The sequence below is a fragment of the Seriola lalandi genome, unplaced genomic scaffold (assembly GCF_002814215.2).
Source record: "Seriola lalandi dorsalis isolate HSWRI2012SDOR001 ecotype SW California unplaced genomic scaffold, Sedor1 jcf7180002054581, whole genome shotgun sequence".
Lineage (NCBI taxonomy): Eukaryota > Metazoa > Chordata > Actinopteri > Carangiformes > Carangidae > Seriola > Seriola lalandi.
In genome coordinates this window covers 3392227-3407673 of record NW_019525134.1, presented here as the reverse complement: position 1 = coordinate 3407673, position 15447 = coordinate 3392227, and the positions used below count along the sequence as shown (strand labels likewise).

Genomic DNA, 15447 nt, shown 5'->3' with positions numbered 1-15447 from the left:
TTAAAAATGTCGATTGGGAAAGTCAATATGAGGCATGATAATGTTTAGGATACAAGACACTTTAATGAGATATAATAACAGACTCTGCTGAGTAGCATGTCTGTTTCAAGTCCCAGTGTTTTTGATGAAGCAGACAGAAACTCCACAGTCATCTGTAGCCGAGCCCAAGTTCAAGGTGAAAGGTCAACCTTCATTAAGGTGCAGCGAGCGAGCTTTCTGCAGAGCGCGTGCAGGAGAACACAAACGCCTATTTCATCAAAGGACATAAGGAGCTACTTCTCTGAGAGTGAGTAATATAAACAGGAAGACACAATATTCAAATGGGTTATGGGAAAACAGTGGACACATTTGTTGATGCTGGTAGATACACACAGGTTTAGAGTGCTGCAACACAGATCAGATGAATGAAAGACTGCACATAACTTGTAAGCATTACTGTTGCCACAACAACCTGCGTCAGTACATGAGCAAAAAACAGAAAATATTGAGTGTTAGTGCAAATAAAAATCTGGACTAATTCTAAAATAGTGGTCCAATATTTTGAAGTTGCTGTGATAACAAAATGCAGATTTTAATATAAAATACGAAATAGCATGATTATGATGTGTGTGTATAGTTTGTTGAAAATATTTGTTTTATCTAAAAGCTGGACTATGGGTCTGGCACATCGTACACACTAAGCAAACAAATTAAATGGATGAACTGACACCTAAGAATAGCTTTAAAAATCAAAGAATGATGGGGGGGGCGGCGGCGGGGGGGGGTCACATGTAGTAACAATGCTTGAAAAATATTCATTTAATTGTGTTTGCTCTCATATATTTTCAGTAGGTGCAGAAGCCAAGGAGAAACACTGTGTGTAGCTCAACACGTCCTTCTTCACCATAAAAATTCAATATTTCTCCTTTATGGACACAAAGTCCAACCCACGGCTGAAACTGAGTTAGAGGGTCAATTAGTTTATTAAAACAAAGTATAAAAAAACTCTTGCAAGACAATAATAAAAACCTCTTGAATCAAGACCCATTTTTGAGTCCATCTACAGGCCAGTTGAAATGTCATTTTTGATTCGATTTTCAATTACATGAGAATACAAGTCACTGAAACTCTGTGAAGTGACTCAACTCAACCATTTTCACTATAACTGATATTTTTTTGTTGCATTTGTCAATGTCAATAAAGGTGCTAAGGTCAGACTCGTTGAATTCACATGCAAATAGGTGCAATGCATATTCAAATGTCAAATGAGATAAAAAAAAGTCCTTATGTAAGTCATTCTTGCAGATTTGTAATATTAATGTTAATTTTGAAATGTAATACTGAGACCAAGGTCATTCAAGGTTTTTTGAAGGTGATATTAATAATTTGAAATAAGAAAAAATATAATAATTTGGGTCTTTCAGGAAAATAAATGAAGAAGAAATATAATGAAGAAGAATAGTGAAGAAAATTTAAATGTATGTTTTTGTTAACACTGAAAGTTTTCTTCTTATCATCCTCACTGCATCAAGTCTCAGTTAACGCCGTATGGCCCCCGTCAGTGGAAATCTTTTTCAAATAAGATGCTACATTTAGTCTTGCATGTCAGCTGTGCTTACTGTTGTTGACGGACTACAGACCCTATAATGCCTGGCACTCTGCTCGGGCCCTGCTGGCTCTAACACAATGGAATCTTTTAAGCAGGCTTTCTCGGCCCTCCTGTTATCTGGGCTATCAAGTGTAGTTGCATTCCTATCTCCGTTTCAGCAGCCCTGAAACTCCATCTTGGCTGGGAGGTGTGTTCACCGTAAGATGAAATACACAGAGGAAGTTTTTTTTTTTTTTAGGGCAGAAGAGGAAACATTGTTATGATTGCTGGAGTTTGGTGGAGTAGATATTCTTATCAGGGGCACTGTAACAGTTCAGCTTCTACACTGTAAACAGCAGGTGTCCTGTCAGACCTAAGAAGAAATCAGTGGTAATGAAATGCAAAGTAAAAGGAGTTGATAATTAACTGGATACAGGTAAGGTGAAGGTCAAACTCTCACTGGCTCAAGAATCCCAAACCAACTGAATCTAGGCAAAGCCAACAAAGCAGGTAATTTGGCATCTCTGCACTTCACCCACTGACTCTACATCGCAGTGAGACGAGGGGTCCAACATTCATGAGACGTCACAGCTGATCAGCAGAGACGGAGTTGCATTATTATTAGTCGCAGTGCAGAAAATAATCTCCTCAGAGTAAGGTCAGTTTGTACTGTGACTTGAGTGGGTATCATCACACATCCAAAGGGAACAGTCTGTCACCAGGCGATCTGTAGCACTCAGCAATTAGACTGCACTCAACCGTATAGTGTGACTCACCTGTGGTTTCTTCATATTGCATTGTTTGACAGAAACCTTATGGTTTTTGAATGTGTGGGATTTTTTTTTATTTTGCTGGCAAGATGCAAATACTACGAACATTATATGAAATATCACGTTTCACAATCTTCACCTCTTTCATGCAGAAAAATGTGTAAAATCTTAAAGGGCTAAATTGTCTTTTTGTGTGTATATGAAATAATAAAAAACTTTGAGGAAGTACACTTTTGCTCTGAAGGCCCAACCTTGTATCTTATAATCACACATTTTATTCATTCTCCTCACATTCAGTAACAGATGGAGGTATTCACTGTGTCCTTTCTTTGCCCCACCCTTGTTTTACTGGTTTCGGCTTAACCAGTTTAGCCTCTCTGTTTACTCTATATAACTTCCACCTGTAGTACCTGTGCGATCACTCTGCCACTGTGCTGACACAAGTCACTCACTGTCTACGTAGAATCTTGTCTGTATTAGAGGGAACAGCTCCAAACTGTCCTCATGTCATCTGACCAGGATAACTGCCACCTGTGTAAGGAATACCTCAGGGACCCCGTGTCCATCCCGTGCGGCCACGGCTTCTGCTCCATTTGCCTGAAAACATACTGGGACCATGCTGACCACACGGGTACGTACCTCTGCCCGCAGTGCAGGGTCACCTACAACAAGAGGCCCACACCAAGACGCATGGGAGGCTCCCGGCAATCCACCATCCAACGCAACTCCGAATCTTTCCCACCTCCACCCCCATCCCCTGACTACAACTATGCAGGACCCCAGGATGTAGGCTGTGACATCTGCATCGGCAAGAAGCACAAAGCTGTCAAGACCTGCCTGATGTGTTTGGCTTCCTACTGCGAGAGGCACCTCAAGCCTCACTACGAGTCAGCCACTTTTAAAAGGCACAAGCTGGTGGATGAAATCGGCCACCTGGACAGGCAGATCTGCCCCCAGCATCAGAAGGGTCTGGAGCTGTTCTGTCGCACCGACCAGATGTGCATCTGTGTGCTGTGTACGGTGAAAGAGCACAAAGGTCACGACATGGTGTCTGCTGAGCAGGAGAGGGCTGAGGAGCAGGTCGGTAACATTTTCCTTAAAGTGACAAAACTGGTTCTTCACACTTCATTAGCTTAGCAACAGGAGAACTAAGAATGAAAAAATTTGCTTTGCTCAACTTGACTAGTATGGTTTAATGGACACGAACATGTCATTTGTGAATCATTGACACATGTGAAAATCATGGTCCATTGCACAAGCAACACAGAGGCAGGTAATGCAGAAAGAGCAGCTCACAATAGATGAAACAAGCCTGGAGAGCCTCATTTGTGAGACTCACTCAAATGAAAATAAGGCTGCTGCTGCATATGCAAAAAAAAAAAAAAAAGTGTGATTTTTACTTGGGTTAAACTTTACGCTGTTGTTATCAAATCTAACATTTATCTTTAAAACAGTCTTGAATAGATGAATTAGTGTAAATGTATCGGTGTCATCAACATCAACAATGTCTGTTGTTCTCACCATAGCAACGGCTGGGCGCCACCCAGGCTGAGATCCAGGAGAAGATTCATGACCGACTCAAGCAGATGGAGGAACTAAAACAAGCAGTGGATTCACTCAAGGTTTGTGCAACTGCCATCTATCACGCAGATAAGACCAGACTAACCACTACAGAATAAATGGAAAGTTAAATCAACTACCAACACAGACAACATTCCTTCATGTGTGTGGGGGGGGCGGTGATGACAGTTTCCCTCAGTGTGTTAGTGAAATCAGTGTGACTCACAGTTGATTTATTGCATACCTCCGTGTTTCCTGTGCAGAACTCGGCGCAGAGGGCGCTGCAGGAATGTGAGAAGATGTTCGCCGACATGATGCGCTCCATTGAGAGGATGCAGCAAGAGATGACTAAGCTGATCTCCTCCAACAAGAGAGCGGCACTCAACAACGCGGAGGGCCACATGGAGCGTCTGAGTCATGAGATCGCTGACCTGAAGAGGAGGGACAACGAGATCACGCAGCTGTCCCGCACCGAGGACCACATCCACTTCATCCAGGTAACTCACAACTGCGAAACAGAAACATTAAGAAAAATGTTCAGTTAGACATATGACCACACTCACACTACGATAAAGTGCCATCATCCATTTTATTCTGTTCAGGGGGCTAGAGCCTACCCATCATGCATTGGTGTGTCACCCTAAACAGGTCACCAGTCTATTGACTTACTTAGTATAACATCTAGTCCCATTCTGTATCTCCCGCCTTTCCTTTGTTCACTGCACCTTTCAACTGTAAATGTCCACCAGTTAACTACTAACTGATAACGTGATGTCTGGTGTGAACTGAAAGCAACCGTGGACGGATTTAAAACATACATTACTTAAACGTTTTTCTGTATTCCCTCATTAGAGCTACCACATGCTGATAGCTCAGACAGAGGCCGAGGAGCTGCCTACAGTGAGCGTCAACCCCTACTTCACCTTCGGCCCAGTGACTAAGGCCGTGTCTGAGATGAAGCAGCACTTGAATGAATTCAGCAACGACGAGCTGGTTAAGGTAGCAAAGACAGGTGAGTGTGGAGCTTGTTGTTCTAAATAACAGAAAAATACAGAAATGGTGTTATGAACATATTACCACTGTTACCAGGTTAACTCATTCATTATTTCTTTATTTCACAGTTAACAAAATGACTTTCTGTCAACTGGATGAATCCAAAAAGAGACGGTCGATAAAAAGTGAGTCAACCATTCAAGAAAAATATCTTTCTTATTCCTGATTTCATGTGGACAACAAATTAATGTGGTAATAATATTAGTACAAAGAACTAATCGTGTTCAAACTACCTGTAGTTAATCCACTAAGTCAGCATAGTTACAGTATTAAGAAATTAGAAGGACCCTAATTCAAATTTTAGCCTAATTTGACCAGGGGAAAGTCAAATAGATTTACAGTTTCCTTTGTACGCAAGAGGCTTTGTACATTCCTGTTTGATGTTTGGTCATGGCTGGAGAATGATATTCACTGGAGGGTAGCCTGAGGTCACCCAGCTGCCACATGGGTAAATGTTTACTTTGACCGAGTTTATATTAACACACTTCTCAGATACAGAAATCAAGTTACATGGTATTTGACGGTTCAGATAAGCGTCACACATAATGTAACAATCACAGTATCTGAATTAATATAATAAGAATATCAACACTGCCCACATCATACGAGCCTTCATTATCAGTCTTGAGGAAATCAAAGGGATAACGTGTATTGTATTGTAAGTTTTTGTATTCACTGATTCTCTATAATATCACTTAACTGATATAAATACATGTTTCCCTCCACAGGTGATGAAGCTGCCATGTACAAGTCTGTCCCAGTTCAGGAGCCTCAGTACAGGGAGGACTTCCTAAAATGTGAGTCTTGGCTTCTCTCGTGCTGCTTTCTGCAGTGACACAGTTCACTGCTCTCCCTGCTCATTTCAATGCATCAGGCAAATTAGATGCTGATGAGGTTCTCTGTCAGATCCTGTGGCTGACCACAACATCCGATTTGTGTAGCTACTGTACGTCCTACAGTGTTGACAGAGAGAGATTGACTCATTATAAATATATTACCAAGCACTTACACAGCATGAAAAAGCTGATGTTTACTAACCAGTCAGATAAGAAACAAAAAACAACTAAAATAAAACATTTCAATAGGATATTTTTAAAAAAATATATTAGTAATATAATAATCTAATCTTGGAGGCTAAGAATATAAAGTTGGGGGGAATGGCCTTGTCTTTAAGGACACTGGAGAAGGTGCTGACAGGTCCTGGGTCTCGCTTTACAGTTAAAGATGCTCTTTGTTAGATGGACTTCTGTTGGGGGTCAAACTCACACACAGTGTTGATACCTCTGGCGTTCCAGATTATAGGCCGGGCAGATCTAGCCGAGGCCGCCGGGTGTCCCACCAGCTGTGACCTGCAGACAGCAGGCAGGTGACATCTAAACCCTGGGTTCATTCTGATTTCTGTGTGTCCAGCCAGAGGCTCTCACTCTTTCCCTTCAAATCTTGTTACTGCAGAAGTTAGTTAAAAATCTAACAGAAGGAGAAATCCTAACTACATTCTACTAACCTCTACAACCTTGCAGCTGGTGGTGACAGGTGAGGGGTCCATATGTGATGAGTTGGGAGTGAGAATTTGTTGCAAACAGTAACTTTTGCCGATCTTCCTCATTTACATTCAACCCAAGCAGTTTCAGTGGAAACCCTTCCTCTTGTGAAGTAAATGTTCACAATCTTCTGTCCCCTCCTAGATGCTTGTCAGCTGACTCTGGACACGAACACAGCCTACAGACAGCTCTACTTGTCCCGAGGGAACAGGAAAGCTTCACTCAGGAGAGACCCCCAGTCCTACGGTGACCACCCCGCCCGGTTTGACTCCCTGCCCCAGGTCCTGTGTAAGGAGCCCCTCTCTGGAGGCGCCTACTACTGGGAGGTTGACTGGAGCGGGGAGGGGGCGGCCATCGGCATCACCTACAAAGGCATCAAGAGAACCGGCTACGGAGACAGCTGCCGCATCGGCTACAACCGCAAGTCTTGGAGCCTCTTCTGCTCTGATTCCAGCTACTCAGCTCGCCACAACAAGGACCAGATAGATATCAACCTGCCCTATTCCTCCCGTATAGGGGTGTTCCTCGACCACGCCGGGGGCACCCTGTCTTTCTACACTGTAGGGGACACCATGTCTCTCATCCACCGCTTCAAGGCCTCTTTCAGTGAAGCTGTCTATCCAGGCTTCTGGGTTTGGTATGAGTCGGCCATCACCGTCATCCAGCTGTGATTAAATAACACACTTCTAATAATCAATGTACAACAGTGATTCAGTTTAGGTATGAATGTACAGAACAATACTACTACTCTGTGATGGCATGTTATAATTCTTTGACAAGTTTGGATATGTTCTTTATTTTTTAGACTATACAATATGTGTTATATATGAGTATCAGGGGACCTGTTATTGATGACTGTGAATATTCTGCAAATCAACATGTGGAGAATGTGAGCTCAAGTGTATGAAGTGAATCAGCATTTAAATTATTTAAAGTAATGAATGACTTGATTTAAATTTTTTTCAATAAACATACAATTTTTATCAAATAAATATTTTATAGCGAGGATAAACTGTGGTATGTTGTATTTCTACTCCATCCCTCTCTTCTCAAAAACTTCCTTCCTTACTTACTCCCCAGTGTCATCACCCCTCAGCCTGCATGAATACAGTAGAAGTTTTTTTCACTCAGTTAGGCATCATTTAAAAAGGAGAAAACTTAGGTTCAAGTCAGGTTTAAGAGAATTTTAAAAAAGCCAGTAATTATGTCAGGAAAACTAATGATAGCTTTTCAGCAACTTCTCTATTCCAGTTACCTGGTCTGTAAGATCATAAAAACACTGATATATATTACTAGCATCATCATTCAAAATAGATTAAATAACAAAAATAATAATAATGCTTTGTGTGTGCACAGCAGTGTTGGTTTAGTGGAAGACTGAGAGGTTTGAGAGGAGTTGTACAGAAATAGGTGAGGTGTGACCGAGAGCTCCTGAGTTCACACATGGTGAAACTCATTTAGAAACTCTCCTAGTGGCAGTTTTATTTGTTTGTGGTATACTGAACTAAGGTATGGTCCAGTCTGACAGTAAAGATCTTTATCATCTAGTTATTCATTAAAAGTCTGGATTCGGTCAGACAGTATACATGACGCAATACATGAATTTTTTTCTTTACAAATGTAGCTGTAAAACTGGCTGAGTTCCACTTGATCATTGTAGCAGAAAATCCTATATGTAGTTGTAGCTGGTGGCCATTTCCTCTTTGCTGGGAGGCATTTCAGCGGCTGGGCTATTGACAAAACATGTTTTATTTAAACACAGGCCAATGATTACACATCAGGAAACATCACAACTGGTGACAATGCAAACAAAAGTGTTTGTGAATAGTTTGAAAGTTGTTGCAGTATCGTCCTCCTGGGATTGTGGAGTGAAGCTTGTTTATATTGTGGATTCCTAAAACTGGAGCCTTTAGGGAAAACTTTGAAGATATTGTAGAGAGGATATGAAAAACTCCCCCACTTCTTTTGCCATTTTTCATTTTCTGTCTGATTTTAGTTGCTGCTTTACACAGATACATAAACATTTATTTGCCATAATAGAATATATACATTGCATTAAGTATTATTTGACTTTTACACATTAAAAAATTGGTGACAAGAAGCAAATAAAAAGTTAGAGGATTTTGCCCACAATATACTTTTCTGGTGTACAAGAGGAAATTAGCTGTAACTTTGGCATGTAGTATGCTCTGCCTTGTTATACATGAACCTGGAAAATCACTCGTGAGCCTTGCTACCTCTAGTGGAGAAATATATGAAGTGCTTACCAAGGCTGTCACCGGCCACTATTCATGCCACTCCTGGGAAAGCTTCTGTGTGAGGAGATGGTTCACTGCTGGAGATAGAAAATAATCTTAGCCTAAAAAGTGCAAGAAATTTGGTACAAAAATTTTAATTGGGTAGATATTACTGGATCAGTAATGTAGGCCTCGCTGAGATAGACCATACGCTTTCATTAAGAGGATTGGTTACTTAAAACAACATAACACAGGCTACCTCCCTGAATAAATTCACCTACATATCTCTGTGCTTTGTACATATTTGTTTTGTAAATCCTACATTGTTGAAAATCGTTGAATGGTCTACAAACCTGCTATTTACATCACCAAGAGTTAACCACAATATAATCAACGGGCTTGAGTCTACACAAAGGTAATAAACGGATAGTAAATAATAATTCAGAATTCATGATTTAGTCATAATTTACCTGCCTTTAAATTTAGTCACTCTCCTCATTCCCACCATGTCTACAGAGGGCAGTCAGCCTCAAAACTTGCACATAGAAAACGGAGAACTTGTTTCTCTTCGGACACATTTGCCCTGCGCACCATCAGAAAGAAGCGCTGCATTCTCACATTTTCACGAGTGTGGCTGTACAGGTGAGTGTGTGTTTCGTACGATAAATATAATAAATATTGTACATCTTGGCCACTTACGTCTTTATATCGCTCGGGCGTAGTTAAAGTTAAATCCTTCATATCAGCTCCAGGATTACGTCTTTCTCCGGATGTAACAATAGTTACAGAAGACAGAAACCTATGAATGGATCTAGCTAGTTTGCTAACATAACATTAGCATAGCGCTAGCATTATATTTCTCTAAACTAGCCTTGTGGAGACGAACGGTTGTGGCTTCCGCATGTCATTTGACTCAAGTTGAGATTGCCAACATCTGAGTGGTTTGTTGTTTATGTGAAAGCGAGTATTACAATTAGTATTACAAATAAAAAGCCACAGTAACTTTGCTAACATAGCCGTCGGGCCACTTTTGTGTTGAGGCATACGTTGGGACTGTCACTATGACAACCGAATGGACGGGAGAGACTCTTCTAGTTTAATTTATTTAGCTTCCCCAGCTTGGTTAACTAACTTAATATTAGCTGTTGGATTAGTGGTGCAACCTGACGCTGTTTTATATAGGAACGCAAGCATCAACAGAGGTACAAGTACACATGAAAATAGCCCTGATCCAGGGGTACCCGTACAATGTAATTCTCCAGCAGTTGGCTCATTATGAACTAAAATTAGATAATATAGTTAAGAATAATAATTAAAAAATGTATGAGTTTAAACATGTTTGTGTTACACAAGCCAGAGACCCTCATGGACCCCTACACTGATATTGTTGTTGGCGTGGATTAGCCACCTCTTGTGAGTGGGTTTCAGAACACATTTGACTGCCTGTGTAAAAGACATATGCATGGTACCAGTATGTCAGGAGTGGTTTTGCTACCTTAGGAATTTTTCATTTAATAGTCTCACAAAGGTCATGGGGAGTAGAAAATATGTAAGGAGTATTCGTATTTATTTCCATATTTAGGAGTTAGGACACTTGTGTTGTTTGCGTCTTCCTCAGTCGAGATGGCGGCTCCGAAGGTTCCAGAGGTTCGTGACATTATGCGGATCGAGAGAATTGGTAAGAATCACTTTACACTGGGACCTTGTCTGTCGAAATGTTAATGGCTGCAAATTAATGATTGCTTTATGTGTTTTAAAATAGGTCAGCCTTATTTCATGTAGATGCAAATGGTACCTTATCTTATCTACCTTCTCTCAGCTCTTCCAAATGGGTTTTATATGATTGTGTTTTTTTTCTCTTGTTAAGGTGCACATTCTCACATCCGTGGCCTTGGTTTGGATGATGCTTTGGAGCCAAGACAGGTAGAATTAAGTCTTAGCTCATAGTGTGTATTATATGAAGTAATTGTGAGACTAGCTCAAACTAAGCAGAAAATATTGTGAATTCAAAGAGTATATTGAATTATAACACAGAATGATGTGCAGATGTGCATGAATATGTTTTGATTTTGGCCTTAAGGATACCTGTTTCTATTCACCCACAGGTCTCTCAGGGGATGGTTGGCCAGCTGGCCTCCCGTCGGGCAGCAGGAGTCATTCTGGAGATGATCAAAGATGGCCACATCGCTGGCAGGGCAGTACTGATTGCCGGCCAACCTGGCACAGGAAAGACTGCCATTGCCATGGGTAAGTTCTCTCCAGAACACAGTGTCATTTCATCCTCCTCTGGTAGATGTGATATTACTGCCTTGCGTTGATGTGTAGTTGGCTTAAGTTATATTTTTTTTAAAGAAAGAGTTTGCTCCTAGACTGAGTGGCTGAGCATAGGTTCATTTTAAACTTTCTTCTTTATGCAGGCATCGCCCAGTCTCTTGGCTCTGATACACCCTTCACAGCACTGGCTGGTAGTGAGATCTTCTCTCTGGAGATGAGCAAGACTGAGGCACTCAGCCAAGCTTTTAGGAAAGCTATCGGAGTGAGGATCAAGTGAGTGCACTAACACAATAATTGTAACTGTAATTCTTATTGTTTGAAATGAATTTCTCTTCATTGTGTTTGTGTTTTTTTTTTTTTTTTTTTTTACAGAGAAGAAACGGAGATTATTGAAGGAGAAGTGGTGGAAATCCAGATTGATAGACCAGCCACTGGAACGGTAGGCTGCTTACGCTGTTGTTGGCAGTTGCCTGATTTGGAAAATATTTGAATGAATAAATGTGTAATCAGAATTCAAAAATGTCCCTCCTGGTTTATCAATTTACTGAAAATACTTTGTATTCTGTCAGGGTGCTAAGGTGGGCAAGCTGACTCTGAAGACTACTGAGATGGAGACGATATATGACTTGGGCAACAAGATGATTGACAGTCTCAGTAAAGAGAAAGTACAAGCAGGGTAAGTTAATCTTCTGTTCATGGATCCTTAAATGATCTGTTATCTTTTTGTATTCTACAGTTTCATAACATCAGGCCTGATGGACAGCCGTATGTGATTTAAACCGGATTTCTCTGTTCTCTTTCAGAGATGTTATTACCATTGACAAAGCCACTGGAAAGATCAGCAAGCTGGGCCGCTCCTTCACCAGAGCCAGAGACTATGATGCCATGGGAGCTCAGGTATACTGGCGCATCACTAAAATCCAGATGCTGTTACTCACACTGACTAACAGCAGCAGATTTTTGCTCTAATAAGGCCACTTGAGTGTTTTTTAAAATAGTTTACAATTGAATTATGTTAAAAAAAATGACCAATTCTATGTGCAACGGAGTATTGTTAATTTTCAGTTTTTCTTTTTAAATCGGTAATTTAATGAAATAAACTGAAAATTATTTTGTTCTATTGTCTTGATAGACACAGTTTGTACAGTGTCCAGAGGGAGAGCTGCAGAAGAGGAAAGAGGTGGTCCACACAGTGTCCCTCCATGAGATAGACGTCATCAACAGCCGTACACAAGGCTTCCTGGCTCTCTTCTCCGGAGACACCGGAGAGATCAAGTCTGAAGTCCGCGAGCAGATTAATGCTAAAGTGTGTGAATGGAGGGAAGAGGGCAAGGCAGAGATCATTCCAGGGGTAGGTTCATTTGTGTGTGTGTGTGTGTGTGTGTGTGTGTGTGTGTGTGTGTGTGTGTGTGTGTGTGCAAAGGGTTTGTGTGTGTGTGTGTGTGTGCGCAAAGGGTTTGTGTGTGTGTTTGTTTGTTTGTTTGTTTGTTTGTTTGTTTGTTTGTATTTGCCTTTTCTGTGATTGTACTCGACTGATTTTCCATGTCTGTGGCTGCAGGTGTTATTTATTGACGAGGTCCATATGCTGGACATGGAGTGCTTTTCCTTCCTGAACCGGGCCCTGGAGAGTGACCTGTCCCCAGTTCTCATCATGGCCACCAACAGAGGCATCACTCGGTAGTGTTTACATATCATACCACCTTTACCTCCCATCTCATCATTCGAGTTGTCACATTTATGGATACACCAGTATATTTTTTTTAAATTTTATTTTGGGCAATTTACATTTCATATAACCTGTATATCTGGCTACTGTAAAAAATAATAAAATAAATTTCATGTAACTCATAAAATGTCCATGTAGGTGATATAATTATAACAATTAAAAAAAAAAAATGATTTTGAGGTGTCACTTGTCACATAACACTGAATATCCGCCTTTTTTTCTCTCAGTATCCGCGGCACAAACTATCAGAGCCCTCATGGCATCCCCATTGACCTGCTGGATCGCCTGCTCATCATCGCCACCTCCCCTTACTCGGAAAAAGAGACGAGGCAGATCCTCAAGATCCGGTGAGAATCTGCACTGATCATCCATCAATAATCGTCCACACAGGGTTCCTCCATAAGGCCAACGTCTTCAATGTCTATATACAAGGCCTACACATGTCACCAGTGTATAATGTAAATCTGCATGGTTTTTATTTCAGGTGTGAGGAGGAGGATGTGGAGCTGAGCGAGGAGGCTCACACTGTCCTGACTCGCATCGGCATGGAGACGTCACTGCGCTACGCCATTCAGCTGATCAGCACTGCAGGACTGGTGTGTCGCAAACGCAAGGTTAGTTCAGTCTAAATGAGCAAATTTTATTGCAACAGCTGCAATGCATGTAAAAAAAACTAATTGTCATCAAAATCTGTGGGAAATGTTTTTAATCATGACTAATTATTGCCATTAGCCAGTGTGTTGGGCTCATCTGTGTGTTTTGGCTCCTTCAGGGGACAGAAGTTCAGGTGGAGGACATTAAAAGAGTCTATTCTCTGTTCCTGGATGAGGCCAGATCCTCTCAATACATGAAGGAGTATCAGGATTCCTTCCTCTTTAATGAAACACGTGAGTTTGCTCTTCATCCCCTCTGTCTAGCACAAGTTAAATCAAAGTCCAACAATGCATCAAAATGCTGAAACAGACCCTTACCCAGGGTCACCTGCTGTAATTTATGTTCTCACATGCTCACTAAAACTGTTCCTCATCATACTGATTGGTTTGTAGTTTCACAGCAAAGTAGAGAAGAGAAATGGTACAAAGAAAAATACCAAACAAAAACTAACTGATATTAGCCCACCAGCAGGGTCAGCCCTCCCTTATTTAAAATAATAGAATAAAATACCTTGTTATGGAGTACAGAATGGCACAGTTAAAATAATCTGAATGTAAAATATTGGCCTCGTATGTAATCTGGTGAATAAGCAGGATTCATTTGTTTTTACCTTTCAGAAACTGCTTCCATGGACACCTCATAATGAAGACGACTGCTTTATTTTCTTACTCTGTGAAGTTTTTATGTTGTCGATCGTCCTCTGCAGTCAATTCAGAACAGGTTTTTACTTAAATTTGAATTCAGCAGTGAATTACATTGAAGATGGAAGACTGAAGATAGAATCAAATGTATGATATTCCTCACGTTTCTTCTCTGTTCAACTTAAATATTTGAATTCAAGTATATTTACTGAAATTTGGCTTAATTCTGAATTTAGCACAATTCTGTTCATCACCGAGGCCTTGTGGCAGGAATATCCATTCCTTCAGTGTTTTTTTTTTTTTTTTTGACTTTACAATGGTTTATTTGTATGAAAATTATTAAACAGGCTTTTATAAGCACACTCTTGTTCTCTTCTCTGTCACTCCGTCTTGAACGTTCAAAACAAACTGATTTTATTGGTTAGAAATCATCCTACCAATCATCCTAGTGTCAGATTATTTGATATGAATGAACCCTAACTCACCAGGCCAAACTAGTTCTAACAGTTTCCAGACTATTGTTAGTTCTCACCCACACACACAAACCCTGAAATCCAACACCTCTCTTGAAGTCCTCACAATAATAATGTAAGAAGCTTGAGATAAAAGCAAAATGATTATTTTTATGTTGGCATCAAGTCCCTGGGTTAATGTTTTTTCTTGAAATTATTTATTTAGAGGATAGTTGAGAACATTTCACCAGCTTCAAAGGAGCAGCCTTGCAGTTACAGAATATTAGAAGTCTACAGCAAATGAGCAGCATGACTGAAAACCCTTAACCCGTCCCTTCCCTGTATCCTTTTTCCCTTTTTTTTATATACACAATATGCACCCAATAGAAATTTCTGCAGCTATTTTACACTCTGAAAAGGGGATGTATAGTAACAAAAGTGCATCAACATGTTGGGAGACAATCCAGTAAGTTATTTAAATTTTAAGACGGAGACAATAATGTACATATACATGAGGATACTAGGCAACATTTTCCTTCTACAGCATACTTGAATCATACTACGTGAATCTGTTCATTTGTTGGCAGAGTGAAAAAGTAATTTTAATTCCCATCATGTGTTTTTCTTTAACTATATCGTCAAGTCCCTGGTTCCATTGTTCCTGCTAAGTGGTCTGTAATCTAAATTAATTTGGCATATGACACCAAACAGAAAAACGTCTCCTAACAAGAAAAAAATACTTAAATGCATGCCATGACCAAGATTTAAGAATAAATACTTAGTTTTTTACAGTTGGTTACACTCTTCATACACACAACATGGAGCTCAGCATAACTGTTAATCTCACATCCAAAATGAATGAATGCAACAAACCAAAAAAACTAAGAATTGCTCCTCTTTACCATGTGGCTCGTTACCTTACCGTATCTAAGTATATGGTAAAAATTAAATAAAAAATGCTGCAATATGCTT

General features: G+C 40.4%; 2 protein-coding genes across 3 annotated transcripts; both read left to right on the top strand.

The window, feature by feature from the left end:
- Window positions 1-2752: 2752 nt before the first annotated feature.
- Window positions 2753-7503, top strand: ftr83 (finTRIM family, member 83). The gene is made up of 7 exons (XM_023418160.2): window positions 2753-3417; window positions 3864-3959; window positions 4161-4394; window positions 4750-4909; window positions 5019-5075; window positions 5679-5747; window positions 6636-7503. Exons 1-7 carry the CDS (start codon window positions 2842-2844, stop codon window positions 7160-7162), a joined length of 1719 nt encoding a protein of 572 aa, XP_023273928.1. The 5' UTR covers window positions 2753-2841; the 3' UTR covers window positions 7163-7503.
- A 1788-nt stretch (window positions 7504-9291) lies between these two features.
- ruvbl2 (RuvB-like AAA ATPase 2) lies at window positions 9292-14385 on the top strand. Of its 2 annotated transcripts, none has more exons than XM_023418187.1 (14): window positions 9292-9370; window positions 10347-10406; window positions 10596-10651; window positions 10834-10975; window positions 11146-11275; window positions 11375-11441; window positions 11572-11678; window positions 11806-11899; window positions 12135-12353; window positions 12561-12679; window positions 12956-13075; window positions 13213-13342; window positions 13501-13615; window positions 14000-14385. In XM_023418187.1, the coding sequence occupies exons 2-14, from the start codon at window positions 10352-10354 to the stop codon at window positions 14023-14025; spliced, it is 1380 nt and encodes a 459-aa protein (XP_023273955.1). In that variant the 5' UTR covers window positions 9292-9370; window positions 10347-10351; the 3' UTR covers window positions 14026-14385. The 2 variants fall into 2 exon arrangements, with proteins under 2 accessions (XP_023273955.1, XP_023273954.1); XM_023418186.1 differs by having other exon boundaries at window positions 9313-9370; window positions 10311-10406.
- Window positions 14386-15447: the final 1062 nt, after the last annotated feature.

Bases quoted from the DNA above. Each gene is read 5' to 3' on its own strand.
- ruvbl2 (XM_023418187.1), top strand. From the start codon at position 10,352: ATGGCGGCTCCGAAGGTTCCAGAGGTTCGTGACATTATGCGGATCGAG. The intron at 10,976-11,145 runs GTAAGTTCTCTC...TTCTTTATGCAG, and splicing joins AAAGACTGCCATTGCCATGG to GCATCGCCCAGTCTCTTGGC. The intron at 13,076-13,212 runs GTGAGAATCTGC...TTTTTATTTCAG, and splicing joins AGGCAGATCCTCAAGATCCG to GTGTGAGGAGGAGGATGTGG.
- ftr83 (XM_023418160.2), top strand. From the start codon at position 2,842: ATGTCATCTGACCAGGATAACTGCCACCTGTGTAAGGAATACCTCAGG. The intron at 4,910-5,018 runs GTGAGTGTGGAG...TTTATTTCACAG, and splicing joins GGTTAAGGTAGCAAAGACAG to TTAACAAAATGACTTTCTGT. The intron at 5,748-6,635 runs GTGAGTCTTGGC...GTCCCCTCCTAG, and splicing joins CAGGGAGGACTTCCTAAAAT to ATGCTTGTCAGCTGACTCTG.